Source organism: Nycticebus coucang, chromosome 19 (assembly GCF_027406575.1).
Source record: "Nycticebus coucang isolate mNycCou1 chromosome 19, mNycCou1.pri, whole genome shotgun sequence".
Classification (NCBI taxonomy): domain Eukaryota; kingdom Metazoa; phylum Chordata; class Mammalia; order Primates; family Lorisidae; genus Nycticebus; species Nycticebus coucang.
Genome location: NC_069798.1, coordinates 4,537,081 through 4,559,348, shown reverse-complemented (window position 1 = coordinate 4,559,348; position 22,268 = coordinate 4,537,081). Strand labels below are relative to the sequence as shown.

General features: G+C 46.0%; 1 protein-coding gene across 5 annotated transcripts in view; it reads left to right on the top strand.

The window, feature by feature from the left end:
* PTPRM (protein tyrosine phosphatase receptor type M) overlaps nucleotides 1-22,268 on the top strand; it is an 810,424-nt gene that overhangs the window by 742,974 nt on the left and 45,182 nt on the right. For all 5 annotated transcript variants that reach the window (XM_053571260.1, XM_053571259.1, XM_053571258.1 and 2 more), the window contains one exon: nucleotides 534-631. In XM_053571260.1, coding sequence (XP_053427235.1) covers nucleotides 534-631 — 98 coding nt within the window. The remainder of the gene's footprint in view (nucleotides 1-533; nucleotides 632-22,268) is intronic.

Here is a 22,268-nt window from a genome sequence, read left to right as displayed (position 1 = left end):
ATAAATAGCTAAATGATGGAGAATCACTTTCTTTCATGGTAGTAGTTTAAGAGTGGTAAAAGAGCTCCTGTACAGACATGTTTGATGACAGGAGAAAACTCAACTATGAATGAAAAATCTGCTGTTTCTATAGGTGCAGTTTTATTTATTTTTTATTTTTTTTTTTTAAGACAGAGTCTCACTATGTCCCCCTTGGCTTGCCTCAGCCTCCCAAGTAGCTGGGACTACAGGCACCTGTCACAACACCCGGCTATTTTTTGTTGCAGTTGTCATTGTTGTTTAACTGGCCGGGGCTGGGTTCGAACCCGCCAGCCTCAGTGTATGTGGCTGAGGCCGTAGCCACTGTGCTATGGGCGCTGAGCCTAGGTGCAGTTTTAGAAAGAGTGCCTTTTTACCTTCACACCAGAGAGCTATGTCCATCTCTATAAATGAGGAAACTGCATGTGGGTATTAATGGATTATTTGCAAGCCCCTGAAATTTTTTAGTTGAAATTACAAGGGGAAAACTAAGTCTCTATTCTGTTTTGCTGCAGGGCCAATGCAAGAGACCATCTATGACTTCTGGAGGATGGTGTGGCACGAAAACACTGCCAGCATCATCATGGTGACCAACCTTGTGGAGGTGGGAAGGGTAAGTGGGCCGTCCACTGCAAACGGCCATTTCAGTCCTTGCTTAGCTAGGACTAGAAAGTAAGGCCTGCACAGACCTCAAGTATTGTGTGTGCTCCAGAAAACATTAACCACTGCAGCTCCTCCTAGAGCTTGCTGTGCTTGCTTATAAATTATCAGTAAACATAGCCTGAGTTGCTTTCATTTGTTGCGATAGCAACAGACAGGAAAGGCACTCAAGATTTAAAAGCAGTTGTTATCAGGCTATATTGAGTGCACAAAAATACCTCTAACAGGAATGCTGATTGCTGGGTGTCAAAATTTGATGGGTGCTGTACTGGGCATGATTGCATTCCATAACTCAGAAAAACTGGCTCTAAAAAACAGTGTGCAGCACTGGATTCAAGCCTTAGATTAGAATTACAGCATCTTCTCTTGCTGAAATTTGCCTTTCCTAATCTATAAAATGGAAATTATAATCTAATTCAGAGGTCTTGGGTTACTTTCTCTGTAGTTATTGTTTATGAGCACTGTTTTTGATTTTGATGGTACTATAGTATTTATTTCTCTGAAAAACAATAACAAAAACTCAGTATCAAAGAAACTTAAGAATATAAGACTTAATTTCATAGAATTCATAATTCTGTGTGGCACAACTGGAAACATATTTAAGGCCAGTTTGACTAATTGCAGTCAGTTTTCAACTGATACAATAGCAAGTTCATGTGGTACAATTCACAAGTTCATCAACAGATACTAAGAATTTATGTTAAGATCTGCTTTGTATCCGTACAAACAGGTATTTGGGAAAAACTGACTTGAAAATACAAAATTCTTTTAATTTCAAAGACCCTAATGGAAGCACAATTTGGTGTTATACTCTATGATATTTTTAAAATCTATTAAAATGTATCCTTTCCCCCGTGTTATTTATTGAATGATGGATTGATTGATCAGCTGTCTGGAAAGTGTCCAGCCATGTACGTCTCTATTTTTCATAGTGCGTGGCTGGATACTTTCTGGACAGCCCCCCACCCCCACCCCGTGTGTATGTGTGAGGGGGTGGGTGTTATTACTGTGTTGGAGGATTATTTTTATTTAACTAGGAAACTTGTACGTAGTTTGTAATCTCAGCAGTGGTATGCTGTAGGATTATTTCCAAGGTGAAATTTAAAAATAAGCAAACACACAAGATGCCATTGCCTTATTTATAATAGGTTCAATTCCATGGTTGTGCTCAACTCAAGAGGGGTTGGCATCATGAGATTTACCCTCAGCAAAGGCAGCCTACAGGTTAGGCTAGAATTGAAATATTGGGGCATAAACCATAGGGATTGTCTCTTAGGATGCTCAGGTTTCGGGAGGTACAAACCAGGAGTAAGGGAGACATCAGCGTTCTCTCATAATGACAACGTTGAGTAAGTGGGAGATGCATACCATTCTAGCAAAGATGGTAGATTAATCTGAAGATCTTTCTACAAACATGTAGGAATTCTAGATAAAAATACAAATTCATGTGTCAATGTATGCATGTGTATATGTGTGTGTGTGTGTGTAAATGTGTCACATGTAGGTATACATATGGAACAGCACTTCTGCTGATTCACAGACCAAAGTGACATTCCTAAAAATACCTGAAAATACAACTGTGACTCATAAGGCATCATCTATTATTAAACTTGTCAAATGCAAATAAAATGGGACCTAAAAGAAAAATACGTTCTTAACTATGGTTTAAAAAGAAGAAAGACCAGCTGAGCATCTAATTCAAGAAGAAAGATAAAGAATGGAATAAACCAAAGAAGGAGAAAAAGAACTGCTGAACACAAGGAGAAATTGATTAAATAAAAAGCACAGAAACAATAAAAAGGTCAACAAGATAAAAAGCTGCTTTGTGAAAAGATTAATGAAACAGACAAGCCTCTAAAAATAGATCATAAGTAAAGGAAGAAAACCACTCATAATGAACAGTAATAAATTTGATAAAGTGGGTTATTTTCTGGAAAAATAAGATTGTCCAAAACTGACTCAAAAAGAAACAAATTCTAACTAGACAGTAATAATTGTTTAAAAATCGGCCTGGTGTGGGGGCTCATTGCCTGTAATCCTAGCTCTTTGGGAGGCCAAGTCAGGAGGATCACTTGATGCCAATAGTTCAAGAGCAGCCTGAACAAGAGCAAGACCTCATCTCTACAGAAAGTAGAAAATGTAGCCAAGCCTGGTGGTACGTGCCTGTAGTCCCAGCTACTCAAGACCAAGGCAGGGAGATCACTTGATCCAAAGAGTTTAAAGGTTGCAGTGAGCTAAGATGACACCACTGCACTCTACCCAGGAAGACAGAGTGAGATCCTGTTTTAAGAAAAAAGAAAAAAAATGAATTATGGCTAAAACTTGACCCATGAAAATGCATCAGACACTAACGTATTTACAGATACAAAATAATAAATGGATAATTCAAATATAAGTTTTATAAATATGTACAATTTATAAACTATCAATATATGAAGTACAATATGAGTAAATTTTATAAACACTGAGGGTGCCAAAAAATGTATACACATTTTAACAAAGGAAAAAACTATTAAATTTATAATACTCAAGTCATGTTTGATATCTGAATTACAAGAGATGTGCGTGTGACTTGTGTTCTTCTTTTGTTATCACTGGTTAGTATTACAATTTTAAGACAGTCTTTTCCTTTCTCAAAATGTGTATACGTTGTTTGGCACTCTGTATTACAAAAATTAAGAGGATAAGAAAGGCTGCTTCACCATTTCATTTTAAGAGGCTAGCATAACTTTGATAACAAAACTAGGCAAGGACTGTAAGTAAAGGGAAAATGACAGTTGCTACAAATTGGTAGGAAGAGAGGAATAAACCAGTAGGTCAAATCAAAGAGGCCATATGCTGACTTTAGGCATAAATGGAAAGACAAAATATTAGTGGGGGATATGTGAGCTTTCCCATGAAGTGAGCTGAGACATTTGTTTATCCATGTGGACCCAAAAGGGTCCCTCTTTCATAAAACATCCAACAATGAACATCAGATAAACACCCAAATGTAACAAATAAAGCTTTCGGAGTTTTAGAAGAAAATTTGAGAGAAAGTATCTAAGACATTTGTGTTGTTAAGAATATTCCAAACACACTTTAAGAAAAGCATCAGGAAATTTGACAATATTGAAATGTTAAAATTTTTCTGTATGACAAAGGATTTAATAAGTAAAGTGACAAGACAAGGGGGGGAAACACTGTGGGATCAACAGGAAAAGCACAGAGTTACAGAGCAGTATTTTAGGTGCTAAAGTTATAAAAACCATCTTTTTCTCCAGCGTGGGAGGGCAGGTGAGCTGGATCAGATCAGATATGTGCCCCTCCCCAGCCTAGGAGTGGTTGCTGAACCTTTCCTATCACCAGCCTTTCTTTGGAAAGTGGTGACATAATGGTACCTTATCTATCTACTAGCTCAGGCTGCTATAATGAAACATCATAAGCTGGGGGACTTAAACAGTAGACATTTATTTGCTTCCGGTTTTGGAGGCTGTAATCGGTTTCTGGTGAGGGATCTCTTCCAGGCCTTCTGGCCGTGACCTCAGGTGGGAGAGAGAGAACAAGCACTCAAATCTCTTCCCACAAGGACACTAATCCTGTTGGATCAGGGCCCCACTCTTAGGACCTTATTTACTTCCTCAGAGGCCCCCTCTCCAAGTTCAGCCACACTTGGGGATTAGGGCTTCAAAATATGAATTTGGGAGGTGTTCAAATGTTCAGTTCACGGCAACCTACTTCATGGGGTTCTTGTAAAGATTGAATGACTTTCTACCTGCCCATTGGTCGGAAAAGTTCCTGCCCATTATTGAGCACTCAGTAAATACAGGCATTAATATAAACTTCATATTTCCACAGACACACCTAAGACCCGCAGTGGTGTATATAATTGCCCCCTTCCCCATACACCAAATCTACCTGCTTTTGCTATAAAAGCAACAATGACTCTTGAAAAAAATTGTCATCTCCACTGCAAAGCAAGCTCCTTCAAAGGGAGAGAGAGCCTCACTCCTCAGCCCTCGGCTCCCAGCATAGCACCTGGCCCTTGGCAAATGTGAGCCAAGTGAATGTGGGAGAATGCTCCCACAGTGTCACAGAGCTGTTAGCACATGCAAGTCAGCTGTCACGTAGCCAACCTAAATATTTTACCTGTTTTCAGGTACTTGTGTTTCTTCCCCTGAAATGCATCCTCAAATCTGAATCCTTCATTCATTTCACAAATATTTGCTGACCGCCATGTTCGGGGAGAAGGAGGTATCTGGAGAGGGTTTGTGTGGTGCGTCACAGTAACTGCAGTAACTTCACAATAGCTATGTTCACAGAAATTCGTTCACCCCTTCAGATTGTGAATATTGGAGCTCGCTTACAAGAGAATCCTAAGGTGAATTATTTTGTAAAGTAGATAATTGTAGATAACAACTAGTACTGGAAAATAAAGGCACCTGAGTGTTACGTTTTTTGCTTAACTGAAATTCCCAAGTGCGCCAGCCACCCCATCTGGAGTCAGTGGCTTCACCATTTATTTTTGCATGATATACCCTCTTACTTTAAAGAAAGATGAGGCTAGCATGATCTGTAGTTGAAAGAGCCAAAGATTGTGCTGTAAAGTTCCTGTGGTTGAAAAATTAATAATAATACATTAAAGCCCACTATCTCTTGATGGGGCCACATTTTACAGAGAGCCAGGTCCCATTTCCAGTGGCCTAGCTTTAGATAAGTGAAAAATAAAACCCCATGCAGTAGGGGTCCCTGATTCTATCAGGGTGCTCACTTTGATTTTTACAATGGTAACTGTTCTGCCTAACAAATAGCTGCAGAAATTTCAGTCCTCGGGATGAACTGAGGGGCGAAGTGTTGATTACTAGGTTTCTGGTTTACCCATAAATCTAAGGCCATAGCTTAAAGGAACTCAGCAATTTTAGTCTTGAGAAGTTTGTTTGTTTGTTTTTAAACCCTTCCACACTTTTCCAGAGGACATGGCTAAGCTCTGAAGAGGCCTCCCTTCACTGCCATCAGCCCCTTGGGTCAGTCTGGTTTCAATTAGTAATGAGATTAATGGCATCTGCCCTTGAAATGTCTGGCGTGATTTGGGGGTTTTGACAAGAGGTCGTATTCCCTCCAGGAAGAAGCACTCACCTTGTTCCAGGCTATTTCCCATTGTTAATCCTGCACATTAGTTTAGAGATGACATCCCCATATCTCACGCTTAAAAACAACAACAGCAAATCACCCAAGAAATTAAAACGACATGGTCTTTAAGGGCAACAGCTACCTACTAAACGTGTGTACCGCACAGGGTGTGTCCTTCATGCATTAAGTATGAGCTCGGAGGATGTGTGTTTGTTTACACAGACTTGCTGCTGATTCATTAAGTCAGAGCTGGGGACCTGCTTCCCGCTTTGTGCCCTGGAGCACTCTGCATTAGGTGGCTTTAATTGCGGTGTTGGAGCCACTGGGAGGCCTGGCTTGTCGCAGCACCTGCTGCAGAAGACGCAGATGCTGCACTTCCCTCCAGCAGGGTTCCCAGTGCACCTGCCAGGGCCTGTCATTATCTACGACTTCTTGTCACTGCCACACATCCCCTTTTAGCCCACATGTTGGGGGAAGGGCCCCTCGTTGGCTTTCCTGGCACCTGCCGATGGCTGCACACCTGGCACTGAAGTGGCACTGGGGTGTGTTGTGATCATGTTCCCTCGTTAATGAACCCACCTGAGGGACGTTTTGTTTTTTATCCAGTTGCCTGTTTCCCAGGCATTCCTCTGTACGCCATTAGTGTGGAGATTCAAAAACCCTGTTGTGGTGTTGAACTAATCCATCTGCCAGAAGTCTTATAACCAAATCAGCAGGACTCCCCGAGGAGATTTTTGCACCAGTAATCTAAACTAATGATTTCTAAACATATTTAGTCAGTTTTATGAAGACCTCATTAAAATGTGACTGTTTATTAAAAATCCAAATGAGGTCTGACAGTCATTTAGGAAAATTATCGTTGAGTCACTGTGAATAGTTCTGATAACAAATGATAAAATGTTCAGAGCCAAGAGGCGTAGGGGTGGAGCTATTAACCTCAGTCACGGCACGGGATGGGCAGGAACCACCTAAATGGACGTTTTAAAAGAATGTTATGCACCCAAAGAGCCTGATCTCAGATTCCTCTCACAATATTTGTCACTAAAAGACAGGAAAAAGTTTAAGGGGAACACTGGACTAACTTTCTAGTTCACAGTCAAGGTGGGGGGTAGATATTAGGATTCCACCCACAAAAAAATCTGCTTTTCTGCAACAGTTACCAGATTCAGGAGAGACAAAAACAGTGAGACAGAGACAAGTGTGCCCCTTTTATAAAAAGTGTGGAAATATTGCTTAATAACAAGAACAGCGTAGGTAATGGCTAACAGTATAAATAGTACAATAATACTTCTTACTGTAAAATCTCTCCACTGGTTCAGGACATCAAACTTATACATGGAAGAGGCAAATTGTTTTTATTTTTATGTATTTATTTTTTTTACCACCCACTAAAGACCTCAGAAGCAAATTATTTTTATAGATGTTGCTGCAGGTGTTGGCTTGAGCTCAAACTCTTACCTCCATATATCTTTTTTAATGAAATGGCTTTTTAAGGTTGATATTTTGTGACCGTGTAATCCCAGTTTCAGCCTTTGATTAATGTATGCCCATTTAGCAGACCCTCCTCCCCATGTTGATCTCTCAAGCTTCATCCTGGCATTTCTAGCTGCCCACTGGCCCTCTCTCCCTGCGTGTCCTATGACTGCCGCCAAGCCCCTCAGAAACTAGACTTGTCTTTCTCTCCCACACCCCTCTTCCCCACGACCTGAGAAGGAACTTCATTTTGTGCCCTCTCAATCGAATGCCAAGCCACGTAAATGCCATGGGAGCACCGCGCCTGCCTCCTACCTGCATGGGCCAATCTCCTAAGGCTCTTTGTCACCAGCCCCAGCCTCGGTGTCCATGAGGGCCCCCCCAGTTTCAATGCTGTCCTCTGCCATCTGTTCTAGACATGCCACTGTGTTACTTTATAAACAGGACTCATCTGCTCCCAGAATCCTTCAGGGATTCATTCCTCTTGAATGTAGAGTAGAGTCCCAACCTATAGTCTACACCCTTCACAGTGTGGCTCCACAGCCGCACTTATTTCCTACCATTCTCTGACGGTGTTAAAGATGCCAGGCACAGCGTTGGCCAAACATGCCCCTTATTCTGTTCCTTGAGACTTTGGTGCTCTCTGCAGGGTGCTCAGCAGAGCTCCAGCCCCAAGGGACTATCAAGCAAATGTGGCTGATGGGACTGACAGATTGACCTCTGAGACTGATTTAATTTGTATTAATTTAAATTTAAATGGCCACATGTGACTGGTGGCCTTTGTCTTGGACAGTGCAGTGACAGAACAGGCCTTTGTCTTCTTCCCTCTGCCTGCTGAAATAGGTCCCCTCTTTCAATACTGATTTAAAAGTCCATCCTTTCTAAGAAAGCAAGCTTTCTCGATTTCTCCAGTCACCAGTTTTTATCTGTCTTATTGACACCCTGTTTTATGCACCATACTCTGTCCTTTAGTATGAGTTTTACCCGACTCTGCCCTTACTGGCTTGCAGAAAAAGAATCAGAACCCTTGCTTCATGCCCTGGCTCTTCCAGTGCCCATAGCGATGTCGTCTCTAAGCCCCAGATCCCTCATCTGTAGAGGGATCATTGTGAGGATTAAAAAAATGGAGTGTCTTTTGTGCTTTTCTCCTCTCTGGTGCCTGCCCTTCTCAGCCATGCCTGTGCAAGACCACCAGGCCATGGTCCTTCCCAGTAGGCCCAGTAGAAGCAGTTGGTCGAGAACCTTTTCCCCTAATTTGGCAGCAGGGACACCTTCTCTGTTGTCAGAGTTGGTGGAGATCACAACTTTCCTTCCATTCTGTGGGTCATGAGTTACCTGTTTCTGCATTGGCACTTCCCGAATCAAAATGACCATAACTTGAACACAAAGCCAGGAGTCAAAGAAGAAGTCAGCAGCGTAGCCTGGGGGATTCCCACCCAGGCACTGTCACCCTTGATGTCACAGACCTCCCCCACTGGCATATCTGTGGAGGAAGGGGACAGTAAGTGGTGCCAAACCATTGTCACAGGAGCAAGACCTGCAGACCCCTCCATGCCACCTCCCCCAGGAAAGATGATTCCCCTGTAATCCCCCTGGACTTTGAGGTTTACTCTGCCCAAAGATCTCAGCTCCCTTCTATAAAAAGTTACACCATTGACCAAAGAGCTCCATTTGTCTTGTTCACAAATCAACCCAAAGACAGATTCACTAATCTCTTGTCAGCACAGTTTAATCCAACATTTAGTGACATACAAATGTGGCACTAAGAAATCCAAAAATATTTATATTCGTGTGTCCTCAAGGAGCATCACATGGTAACAGAGATCCTCATATAGACTGTCGCCTGATACACAAGTCAATGGGATGGCATTGACTGCTGGGTCTGGTGCAATGTGAACATTCCCTGGTTCCCAGTGCTAAGGAATGAGCATTGGTGCCTAGTTGATGATGGAGTGATCACCATCACAAGGCAATCACATATATACACAATTATTGCAGAACAAATGTAAAGGAGAGCAAGTGTACCTCTCAAACAGCGAGACGCGGCCCTGAAGTCTGAGCACAGCTGTTTTTGATACGCTCACCAGTTTGTCCCAGCTTTGCCCCTGCAGAATTGACTGTTGTTTCCCACCCTTTGGGGTGATTGACAGGTTGGGGTTACATAACTATCAGGGAGCTTTGCGCTTGAACCCCGACCTGGTTTGAAAGCTGGCTGGGAAAACTAGGTTGAAAATAAATAACTCACGCCAGTTTAAAACATAAAGTCTGAGAATGGCTGGAGAAGGCTTCCATTAGGTTAGGCTGAGCAAACGGAGGAAATGCAGCCCCTCTCTGGCCTCTTCAGAAGGCTTGTACTGATGTCTAACAAGGGTGCGTATGTAAAATGTGAAAATGCCAAATGATAGGGTTCAAAGAATCCCAAGTCTGGGGAGACTGGAGAGGCAGAGAGGCTGGGTAAGTGGTCGGGGGTTACTGATAGACCGCTGGCTGATGGTGTATTTAGAAAGGGGGAGGGAGAAGCTAGTTCTATACCCGCAGGGGGAGTAAACCAGGTTTCCTACTCTAACTATATATCAAAAGTTTAAAGAGCTTAACCCCGCCCACTTGTTGACTCTCCAAGGCTTAGGCCTAGTCAGCCAGTCTGGGCCGTCTGGGTTCTTTTCATCTTCCATGGGTTTGACGAACCCCCAGGGATTGTCCATCTGTGGGCTTTCCCTGGGATACCCCAGGATTGAGGTGGGGTGCCCGCTAAGAAGTCAGCTTATCTACCTCCCACACATAACAAACTCCTTATCATGCCTGCGTCTTCCTGGAACTTCACAGAAGAATCCATGGAGTCCAAATCTTCAATGTTAATTGTAAGACAATGAGCCCCATGGCTGTTAGGTCACTAGGGGCTCCTCGCTGTGTTCCGACTGGAGAACATTCCCAGACATAGTTTGCACAGACACAATTCGGTTCTGCTCTCTGCCTTAGCCACTTCCAAGCTGCCCATTTTGCCTTCTGCCAGACCTAACGCAGGCAGAAGGGCCAGTTCTGACTACTGACATGTGGGACTTCCTGGTGAGGAGCTGGACCTTAATAGGAGGAAGGAGTTTAAATGGCAAGAGACAGTAACCACTTTAGCAGCACAAGGAAGAAAACAGGGAGTAATGACAAAATTGAGAAAGAGCAAGTGGCCGAGGAGGGAGGAACTCTGAGGCCAGGAAGTTGGTTCCAGGCTGACTGAGGAGAAGGAATCCCTTTCTGGGAAGGAGGTAAAAGTGGTAGAAAGTGGGCAGAGATGTGGTGAGTTAGGTTTTCTGCTTGGCGTTGCTGGGAAACAGTTCCGGTGGCCATTACAGAAAGGCTGGGAAAGTGTGGGGAGTGGGCCCTGAGGCGGCCAGGCCCCCACAGCCTGGGGAACATTCAGGGAATGAACCCCCAACTGCTTCTCCTCCATTCCCAAAACAGCCATATTCCTTTCCTCATGCTCCCTCTGCCAGGAGTCACGTAGTTCTTTCTTAGTCTAGTTAACTGTACAGAGACCCTTGTGATCTTTCCCTTCCTTGTCCTTGTCATATGTTAACAAAGTGGGCGGAAACCACTAAGTCACATAGTTCTTCCTTTGTTTTGTCAGTTATACTGAGATCCTCGTGATCTTTCCCTTCTTACTTCTTGTTGTATGTTAACGAAGTTGAGTAGAAACCATTAACAAGATGATTTGTCTTTATTAGAGTCATTTCTAATTGTACTGTAAGACCAAAATTATGTCTTTTGTTCATGCTATTTCCCCACATTGTCTGTGCTACTTCCCACTGGACAACCCGGCACAGATACTATAAAATAAAGCTGATTTTGTGCTTTAGTGCTGGCTGCAGCCATCAGCTCAGTCCATCCTCCCATCTTTCGTTTCTGTGTCTTCTCTTCTGTGTGTTGTTCTCAGTCCCCACCAGTTCCAACATTGGTTTGCTCCCCTTCGCCGCACTGGGTCATGACAGGAAAGGCTGGGGAAGCATGTGGCGACTAGCCAGGAGCTTAGAGCAGGACTCCAGTGCAGGCCAACGTGGGCCTGGTTTGGGGAGTGTGTGGGAGACAGTGTGGATGTCGTTTGTGTGGGGGCTGACAGGGGAGAGGAAGGGTAAGTATGAAGCAGGGTTCCTGCCAACATCACCTGGGCTGATGGGAAGGCTGTTAGCAAGGGGTGAGCTTCCATTCTCACCCCACCCCACAAGAAGTGCTGGTGTAAAGAGAGGAAAACCTGTTTGTTCTGGACATGCTGTGTCTGAGAAGCTGAATGTACAACCATGTGGCTTTCCGGAAAGCTTAGGAGAGAGAGGAGAGCTGGAGATACAGAAAGAAATGATGGAATCATGGATTCCTCCTTCATTTACAAGCATCTCCCATGTTCAGGGCTTTGGGCTAGACCTGTGGTTCTCAACCTTCGTAATGCCGTGAGCCTTTAATACGGTTCCTGTGGGTCACAACCCACAGGTTGAGAACAGCTGGGCTAGACTGAGGATATCAAGACAGAAATAAGGGACAAAAAGACAGGCCACCAAGAAAAGTGTAAAGCCAAGTGGTGACCCTGAGCAGAGGCACAGCCATCGGAGGAGAGGATGGAGAGAAAGAGGAGAGGGGACTCTCAACAGAGCCGGGGGGCAGTCAGGAGACAGAGCTGGGAATAGTCTAGAAAAGGAAAGCAGGAGAAACGGGATAAGAACTAAGAAACCCCAAAAAGTTGAGTATTAAGAGAGGATGGAGTTTCAGCAGGTAGCGGAGCAGGAACAGTGTGTCCCCAGCTGGAGGAGAAGCCAGGGAACCTGACATGGGCTGAGGAAGATAAGAATGTTCAGAGCCAGGCCTTCTGCAAAGCATTTCCACAAGCTTTGCCATCTTACCACAGCCCTGTGCATACACATACTGATTCCCGTCTTCAGAAGTAAGAAACTCAGGCCGAGGGAGGTTCAATCGTTTGGCCAAGGACACAGAGTACAAACCGTGGTCTGCCCAGTCCCGGGCTCTGTCTGCCTCCTGCAGCACCGCCCCTTGCACATCAGAGAGGTCTTTGGTTCATCCCAGGTTTCCGTGAGAGGACAGAACCGAGAGCCTGAGGGCAGTGGGGTAGCGGCTGAGTGAACAGCAGAGACACCACTGGAGCTTGTTCTTAGAGGAGCAAGTCAAGGGAGAGAGATTGAGCGGCACCTCGGAGGGCAGCACGGCCGGGACGGCAGTCGGCATGGCGTGTGCTCCTTTGTGCACAGAGACGGGGACAGAGCATGACTGAGTCTGAAATGAAGACAGCGTTAGAATCTCAGGCTGCAGGTACAAGAAAAGGAAGGGGAAAGAGACAGGGAAGTCACGGATGAGATGAGAGGGTTCCCACCATTAACAAGCGTGTGCACCACGCACAGTGGTCAGACGGTCACAGGCTGGGCGGCAGGATAAACTAACTGTGACCCTGTCTGCAGAAATGGGGGGTTCAGACTACGTGGTTAAATTCTATGGCAGGCTCTCACGGAGTGCTATGGGACTTCATGAGACAGGTACCTCCTCCAGACTCAGAGCTAAGGTTGTCGCTAAGTGCTGCCCAGAACTCCTGCTGCACAGGGACAGGAAGGAAGTGTAGTCTGGGCAGTCCCTCAGGACTGTGGAGGGACGCGCAGGTGCTCAGGATGAAGGTGGAGAGAGCTGAGGCCATGCGGGCGAGGTAGCTTCACTACACGAGGTTCAGGGCTTCAGCTTAGGAACCACAGAGAGCCCTGAAGTACTTGAGTGCGGAAGCGTCACCGAGAGGGACGTGTTGGAAATGCCGCAGAGGTCGAGCGGGCATGTAAAGGCCGTAAGATGGCCGTCGGGCTCAACAAGGAAAAACGCGTTAGCAGACTTTCATCTTAGTTTCAGAGGGATGCGTTCATAGATGTCAGGTGACACAGCTCTGGCAAATTCAGTCAAGGCAAAGGAGCATTGGGAGCTCACCATGTTAATGTAAAGACCGAGGCTTGCAAAGAACAGAAAGGGTGGCAATCGTCCTGACAGCTCGTGAGCCCGAGTTCTCACGGCCGATGGTCTGTAAGGAGCAGTGCTGGGAGCATGAGCCTATGCCCTTCTCACGGCAGGTCAGGGTTCCAGTAACAAGGATGAAGCATCATGTTCCCCAGGGTTTGTTCGTGTGCTTATTCCCTGCTAGGCAGGACCCCTAATTGACAAGCCACCCATAGGAAGAACTAATTCCCCAAAAAGAAGTCAAGGACCCATTAGGAAGGATGACAATGGATGTTGACAGAACAAATCACACATTCACTGCAGTGGCCAGCACTGACTCCGGCCTGCAGCTCCAGGCAGGGAAGGATATCAGGACACACAGATGGGGTTTAGACTTGTGGGGAGCTAAGCTGGGAGGGGAGGAGAGAAATGGGGCTATAAACGGAGGAGCCTTTACGGGGAGAGGACGTTTGTAAGGAGGAAGACCTTGGACAATATCCACGTGTTAAGGAGGAGAATCAGGAGAGAGGGAGAGATTCAAAATCTTGGGAAGTGGACAGCTTGATGGGGTGTTTGTCAGGAAGAAGGAAGGCAGGGGTGCAGGGCTCAGGTCTTCAGCCTTACAGGGGTGACATCTTTTCCCCTGAGCCTGCGGAGAGAGACAGGCCTGGAAGCATTTAAGTAAATTGAACCTTTCCTGGTAACTCTGCTTTTCCCAGTGAAGTAAAGAGCCAGGTCACAGGGCTGAGAGCTGGAGGGAATAGGAAGGAGCTATTCTAGGGATACGTCAGGGACAAGGGGAAGGGATAAGCCTGGAGAAGCTGGCCTTTTCCCTGGAGAGGAGGTAAGAATAAGAATAGGGCAGATAATGAGCAAGACTCAGGTGGGTTGGGATTCTGGGACACCCGCTAGCCAGAGTCCTTCAGAAACTCTGATGGGGAGAGGGTGCTGTGAGTATTGCTAGGTGAACTCAAGCCTTAGTTTTCCTGGCCTTGAAATGAAGGGAAATTGACCAGTGAACTCTAAAATTCCATATTTATCTGAAGAAAGCTTTTCTATTTGTTGTTTACCTGTTGGTGAATAGGTCTGTTTCAATAACAAAAGTGTCTAAGCTCAGACCTGTATTCATACCTGCTTTGTCCAGGCCCCTCGGCACTATTCTGCCACCTCTAAACACGTGCAGAGGAGAGTGACACTAGATCAGTTGTTAAAAGGGGCCAGTTCAGTGCAAAGACAGGAGGAGTGTCACTTCCGTAGGAGAGAGCCATCCTCTCCTGTTCAGTCTGTACTGTTCCATGTGAATCTTACAGATCTGTAAGGGAATGTCGTGGTACCAGTAGGTACCAATGAGACTAATTCTGTCAGTGATCCATCTGTATTTTAAGGTATATAGACCACAAAAGATGTTCAGTCTCACCTTTTAATTTATAGATCATCTTTGGGAAGCAATTGAATCTGACTACAATAAACCATGATTTTGAAAGAATACATTTTTTTTCAAAAGTTTTCAAAATTGCTTATAACAATGTACTGGTTTATCAGCTGGCACCATAGATCAGTCATAGCCCACGGGTACATTTCGGTTTCTTTACCCAGTGAGTAGCAGGACCGACCCCATCTGCTTTCTGCTCAGAGGGAACGTGGCTCCTTTGGAGAGTTGTAATCGTTTAATAGTAAGATGCCTCTGTGCACCCCACCGTGTTCTGTGTAACTGCAAATATGACTGTCGTATCTGGAAGGTCTCCTTTGTGTGTGGACATCGTTATTTTCCCCAAAATGTTCAGCCGATTCCACGTCCGTCAGTCTAATTTGAACCGCAAATCCCTCCATGGGAAGGTAAACTGTGGTAGAAAGAAAAAGCACCAATAGATAATGATTGTAAAACAAATTATTTTAACTAGGAAACACTTCTCTGACTGGTAAACCGGGTGGGGATTTGGTAAGTAGGAAATTAGAGAAAACAGATACTCTCAGACTAAAGCAAGGAGAAAACCACAGAACTATTCTTCAGTCTTCCTGGACGCTTAGTAGGTGTTGTAAATTAAATACTAACTACTGTATTTCACAACTTTAAAAAATGAGGTTTCTTATACAAAATTTATAAAATTTCTTATCTATAATGCTATCCCCAATTCTGATAAACTTTACTCTGACAGTATTCCTGTGAATAAATGAACACACGCACATATTTCTATATACACATCTTTGTTTAAGTCAGTGGTTCTCAACCTTCCTAATGCCGTAGCCCTTTACTACAGTTCCTGTGGGTCGCAACCCACAGGTTGAGAACCGCTGGTTTAAGCCGACCATTCTCACAGCTGCCTACATAGGTAACCAGACTGGCCATCTTCACAGCTGCCACAGTCCCTGCACCTGGTAAGTTCTTCCCAAAAGTATGCATCTTTCTCTCTCTCTCTGTCTCTCTCTCTCTCTCTCTCTGTCTCTCTCTCTCGTACACAAACACACACTCGGATGCACCCACAACCTCACCCCAATTGCAGAAATGCTCTTTGCTTTGTTGAAAGCAGCAAACCGCTATTTGTTCTAAGGGCAGACCACTGCGTCTCTCTTTCTGAAATCTGTGCAAGTTGCCACCATGTATTAATGAATTTTCTGTGGGAAAGACAGGGTCGTTCTCATATCCTTTTCTCCCCCCACCCGCTATGTGTCTGCTGTAGCTGGAGTTAGAAGCCTTCACCCCTCAGAGTCTGCTCCTCTCCTGCTGGGTCTTCCCCCTGGTATGTGTGTAACTAGTCAACACACAGCTATTAGGTGACTTCTCAAGCTGCTGTAGGTGAAAACCAGAGAACAAAAGAGAGGATCCTTCAGTCGCTCATGGAGGCGTTATGTACAGTTGACATAGGAAGGAACAAAGCAGGTTGCACGGCCCTGCTGCCCACCCCTGCCGTCCACAGGCTTCTGTGGGTAAAGGCCAGATGATTTCCTCTGAAAAATCCTAAAATGCTAGATGCAGACCAAGTATTCAGAGGATGTTTTTAGAGAGGCAGGAGACTAATTACAAAGGAACACGTGAGCTAGTGCAGAATAACCGCACAGGAAGCGTCTGTGGCTCCTTCCCTAAATATCTGCTACTCAGGGAGGACAGGCTGGACGCTGCAGCCACAGGGGTCTCTGTCATGGACTCTCCACAGGTGAGAATGAAGTCCTGCAGCTCTGCTTGCTGTGACAGAAATATATCTACACTTAGCCCACATGATTAACCCTTTTGTATTAAGTTCTTGGTAATTCAGTCTAATCCATCATGTCCCTTTTTAAAAAAAGCAAGTCATTAGTACACAGATATGGATGAATTACAAATCAGGCTCTGGAGACAATTCTTGATGTGGTATAAGTCATCTGACAGATGCTTCTGTGTCAGCCATCTCTAATAATGCCACCGTGGCAGGAGACTGCAGGATCAAAGCAAATTTGCAGGTCTGAGTAACAAGTGCTTCTCTGAGCAGCTCTCCCAGCTCCCCAGATGACCCCCAGCTGTGTGCACATGAGCTCCTTAACATGCTCTAGCCAGCCTGCCTCCTGCAGTGCTCCACTGTCAAGCCCTTGAGCAGGCAAGTCGCTTGCCTTGAGCAGACCCTCCGCTGCTCTGCCACGACTGGCCAGCCCTGAGAGACCCTCCCCTGCGTCTGTGTCTGGGTGTCTTATCTATTTGCCATTCCACTGCCTGGGGCTTGGATCTCTGTTTCTCCCTCTGTCGCCTCTAACTGGGTTTGCAGTAGTCTTTAGAGTGCTTGTAGCCAGTCACCTGCCTTTCTGTCTAAAAGGCTTCGGAGGGTGGAGGGCCTGTGTGTGTGGCAGGTGGACAAGTGTGCCCGGGACAGACGCCCCATAGCCTGAGAGCTTCCAACATGGCCGTGGCACATTCCTGCCTGCTCGGGCGTGCACAGCTGGCGTTTCTTGGCACCATCATTGGACATAATACGGGATGTGCAACCTTCCTCCGCCCCTGTTCTGCTCTCAAGAGCACCTGAAACCCAGGTTTTCCTCCACTTTGCACATGGTGGGTACATCCTATTCTTGAACGGTTTGCTGTGAAGCAGCAAATGATGTCTTTTCTCGGATGTAGAATTCTCCTTTCCCTTCCCTACTTTCCAGATCTGCTCACTTAACCCTCTGAGCCCTTACTCTCCCTTTCCCTGATGGCCTAGGGTTGTCTGGCCGAGTACATAGGTGAGTGCCCACGGGGGCCTCCCGGAGAGTGGATCAAAGAGACATGATAATCCAGTGAACGGGCACTGAGGCTTCACACAGCTGCTTTCAGACTGACAAAGTGGCAAGACATCGGCATCCCTGATTCAGTTGCATTAATTAAGGAAATAGATAAGGAAGAATTTAATGCAACAGGTGACAGACAACCAGAGGTCACTGCCTCAGAACTTTTTCTCTGAAAGTGCCATATGTCTCAGCCCAGAGGAGGACCCCAGCTTGTGGTGTGACCCAATGCTGCCTGTCTGTGGGACAGGATTTCTAGCCACAAGAAGGTAAGAACAGCCTGGACATGGCTCTGGTGTAAACGTCACGCAGAGAACCCCCTTGACACCTGACAGAAGAGGCGTGCGCCGTGCTTCCTTACGCCTGAATGACAGATCTCTAGGTCTCCGGAGAAAGGAATGTGCATTTGGGTAACACTATTTGAAAATTGTGAGGGCACTGATGGATTATGCAAGTAGACTGTTCATGTTAGCCAGTAGTCAGAAGCAGAAATCGGGACATGTTAGTTACCAGGGATTTCACGAATTACCTGCCAGAATTTAGTATAAACAAGCAGAGTCTGAACCAGGAATGCCACAGGGGACCCGTGACGTATAGTGGGGAATGCTGCCCACAGCTCCGGGAAAGTGATGCCTCAGACTCTGACACTGTCTGCATGTGTATCTGTTAGCTTCAGACTGTCTGCTACAAAACAGAAACAGAAATTTTCACTTAAAAATTCTAGATTAAACAGATAACTTTTTTTTTTTTTTTCCGCAGTTTTTGGCCGGGGCTGGGTTTGAACCCGCCACCTCTGGCATACGGGGCTTTAAGCCACAGGCGCCACCCTAAACAGATAACTTTTTATTCTAGGATAATATGCATTTGTTATCTCAACAAAGAGATTCTTTTCTGATATTGTAAGGTCAAGAGAATCCAAAAAGACCAGTGAAGGCAGGCGCTTTAATCCACTCCCGGGCTGCATCACGCAGTTCACGTATGTGGAGCTCCTTCTGCGCCTTTCAGTTCAGATTTAGGCACTCACATGTTCATGTCACTATATTCTTCAAAGCCTTTTGGTCTGTTTAGCAGCTCGCTGTGCTACTGACGGGAGAGGCACTAGGCCAGGTGAGCATATCGAGACCCAGGCTGGCCAGTGGCTTTTGTAAGTTCTTTCTTGCCGCCTTCATCCCTAGTGCCGTTTACTTCCCTGAAGAGAGCAACCGGGTTAAGTGTGTACCTCCGACTACCTGACGGGCATTTAGCCCAGATCCTAGCAGATAGAGTAGCTGGTGACTCTGTGAACTAGACAGTATTGTTGTACCATTTCCTAGAAAGTATAGAAACTTAAAGACATTAAGAAACTGGTCCGAGGTCATATTGATTTGGACCAGGATTTTAATTCTGGAACCCACAGTCCCAACTGTGGTCTTCCAAAGAACATTCTAGAATCACATAATCAAATAATTGTAGGACTCAGAATACGTTTAAGAATCACATGGAATAGTACCCTGCTTTGCAAATAAAGAAACTGAGGACCAGAATTGTTCAGTGCGTTGAGTAGGATCGCATGGCTAGATTGTGATGTGGCTACAAGAGCCCCAAGCCCTCCCCCTGCCAGCCAGGCTCCCTTCTGTTCCACCACACTGCGTCATTATTAAATGTTCATTTTTAAGAGTGGCTGTAAAAACTTTCATTACCAATGGCCCTTAAAATACTATCCCTCTAGAACAGTGTTTCTCAACCTTCCTAATGCTGTGAATCTTTAATACAGTCCAAAGGGGTCGCAACCCACAGGTTGAGAACCACTGCTCTAGAGGAACAGAGTGTGTGTGTGTGTGTGTGTGTGTGTGTGTGTACACATGCAGGCTTATGTTTCCAGACTATTTCTAGGTCTGTGACTAAGCCCAAGTCCTCACAACTTGGGAGACACAAGAGAACACGTCCCTGACTCACCAGTTCTACAAACCTTGAGGTGCATCCATTATGGTGATCGCCCCAGGCCTGAAGCTGCTGCCTACTGCAGGCCATGGGAATGAGACAAGCCACAGGGAAGGAATGGCCTAAAACATGGTCGTAGGTAGTCATCTGCCATAGCCACTAATCCTAGCACCCCATGCCCCACCCACTCACACATCCCTCCTAGCAGCCAGTGGGCACCTTGCACTTAGCAGCCCATCCAGGTAGGGCGGCTGGCCCAGCCTCAGCCCCGGGGCGGTGCCAGGGATTACCTGCACTCACACAAAGGGCCTAGGTACGAGTCCTGCAGAAATCCACTCCCACATCCTCCCCTCTTGCATAAGTACTTCCCATCCCAACACCTTCCTGTTGTTTAAAGACAGTACCCAAAACTGCAGCCAGGACATCCTGAGAAGCAGCTGGCAGTCATGAAGCACGGACGGTTTCCTACCATGTCAGAGGATCCCACCCTTCCAGGCCCCACCTGACAGGGACTCGGGACCACTAAACTGCCTGAAGATGCCCTATGCCAATGTCCTCCCCTTCCTTACTCATCCATGGAAACATCACTCTGTCCTTCTGTACTTAATTTGTAATACAGTCTCCCCGATGATGTTTTGAATCCCTTCCTTTGGAAATAACATTCTTCTGACTTCCAATAGCAGTTTTCATTTTTAAAATGTTAACAGACATTTACTTGTTCGAGCATGTTCTAAGTCTGCAGTCCCCAAGCCCCAGGCTGCAGACCGGTACCAGTCCATGGCCTGTTAGGAACTGGGCCATACAGCAGGAGGTGACTGCAGGCGAGTGAGCGAAGCTTCATCTCCCCATCACTCGCATCACCACCTGAGCTCCTGCTCCTGTCAGATCAGGGGCCACATTAGATTCTCACGGGAGCACGAACCCTGTAAACTGCACGTGTGAGAGATGTCGGCTGTGCTCTCCTCAGGAGAACCTGGTGCCTGATGATCTGAGGTGGAGCTAAAGTGGTGACTCCAGCACTGGAGAGTGGCTGCAAATAGATTATCATTAGCAGAGGGATTTGACCTCACAGAGACCATAATAAATCAATGGCTTGCAGACCCATAGGAAAAGCGTGCTCCCTGTCCCTGGTCTGTGGAAAAATGGTCTTCTATGAAACCAATTCCTGGTGCCAAAAAGGTTGGGGACCATTGTTTTAAGTGCTTTACAAAAAAGGAATTTAGTTAACCTTCAAACCAGTTCTCTTATTATGCCACTTTATACGGGGAAAATGGAGCCAAGAAGAGGTTAGGTAATTTACCCAAGGTAACACAGCTAACGAATGGGACCTGGCTTTGAACCCAGATGGGCAGCTCCACAGAATGTGCTCTTGTCCACGACACCACCTTCACTCTGCCTTGAGTGAGCTTTGAAATGCTCTTGCCCACTAAGCTGCCTTCACTCTGCCTTGAGTTAGCTTTGAAAGTGCTCTTGGACACTAAGCTGCCTTCACCGTGCCTTGAGTTAGCTTTGAACATGCTCTTGCCCACTAAGCTGCCTTCACCCTGCCTTGAGTTAGCTTTGAACATGCTCTTGCCCACTAAGCTGCCTTCACCCTGCCTTGAGTTAGCTTTGAACGTGCTCTTGGCCACTAATCTGCCTTCACTCTACCTTGAGTGAGCTTTGAACGTGCTCTCGGCAACTAAGCTGCCTTCACTGTGCCTTGAGTGAGCTTTGAACGTGCTCTTGGACACTAAGCTGCCTTCACCGTGCCTTGAGTGAGCTTTGAACGTGCTCTTGCCCACTAAGCTGCCTTCATCTGCCTTGAGTGAGCTTTGAACGTGCTCTTGCCCACTTAGCTGCCTTCACTCTGCCTTGAGTGAGCTTTGAACATGCTCTTGGACACAGCTGCCTTTACTCTGCCTTGAGTGAGCTTTGAACGTGCTCTTGCCCACTAAGCTGCATTCATCTGCCTTGAGTGAGCTTTGAACATGCTCTTGCCCACTAAGCTGCCTTCACTCTGCCTTGAATGAGCTTTGAACGTGCTCTTGCCCACTAAGCTGCCTTTACTCTGCCTTGAGTGAGCTTTGAACGTGCTCTTGCCCACTAAGCTGCCTTCATCTGCCTTGAGTGAGCTTTGAACGTGCTCTTGCCCACTAAGCTGCCTTTACTCTGCCTTGAGTGAGCTTTGAACGTGCTCTTGCCCACTAAGCTGCCTTCATCTGCCTTGAGTGAGCTTTGAACGTGCTCTTGCCCACTAAGCTGCCTTTACTCTGCCTTGAGTGAGCTTTGAACGTGCTCTTGCCCACTAAGCTGCCTTCATCTGCCTTGAGTGAGCTTTGAACGTGCTCTTGCCCACTAAGCTGCCTTCATCTGCCTTGAGTGAGCTTTGAACGTGCTCTTGCCCACTAAGCTGCCTTCACCGTGCCTTGAGTGAGTTTTGAACGTGCTCTTGCCCACTTAGCTGCCTTCACTCTGCCTTGAGTGAGCTTTGAACATGCTCTTGCCCACTAAGCTGCCTTCACTCTGCCTTGAGTGAGCTTTGAATGTGCTCTTGCCCACTAAGCTGCCTTCATCTGCCTTGAGTGAGCTTTGAACGTGCTCTTGCCCACTAAGCTGCCTTCACTCTGCCTTGAGTGAGCTTTGTTATTAGATTTGTGATTGATGCATCTGTCTCTTCTTGAGTGTCAGGGTCAGATCTCCTTCTTGTTTGTGTCCTCAGCAATCCCTGGACTGAGTTCTGCTTGTCAGAAGCTCTCAGGGCCTCCGGGATGACTGGCAGGGCAGCCTGGATGCCACAGCGCTGAGCTCAGGCACGGCCTTTGCCACATGTTGGTCCTTTACATCTTCCAAGTCTGTCATTTACCTCTCCCAATTTCATATTATACAGGGTGTCCATAAAGTTCCTCTGCAAT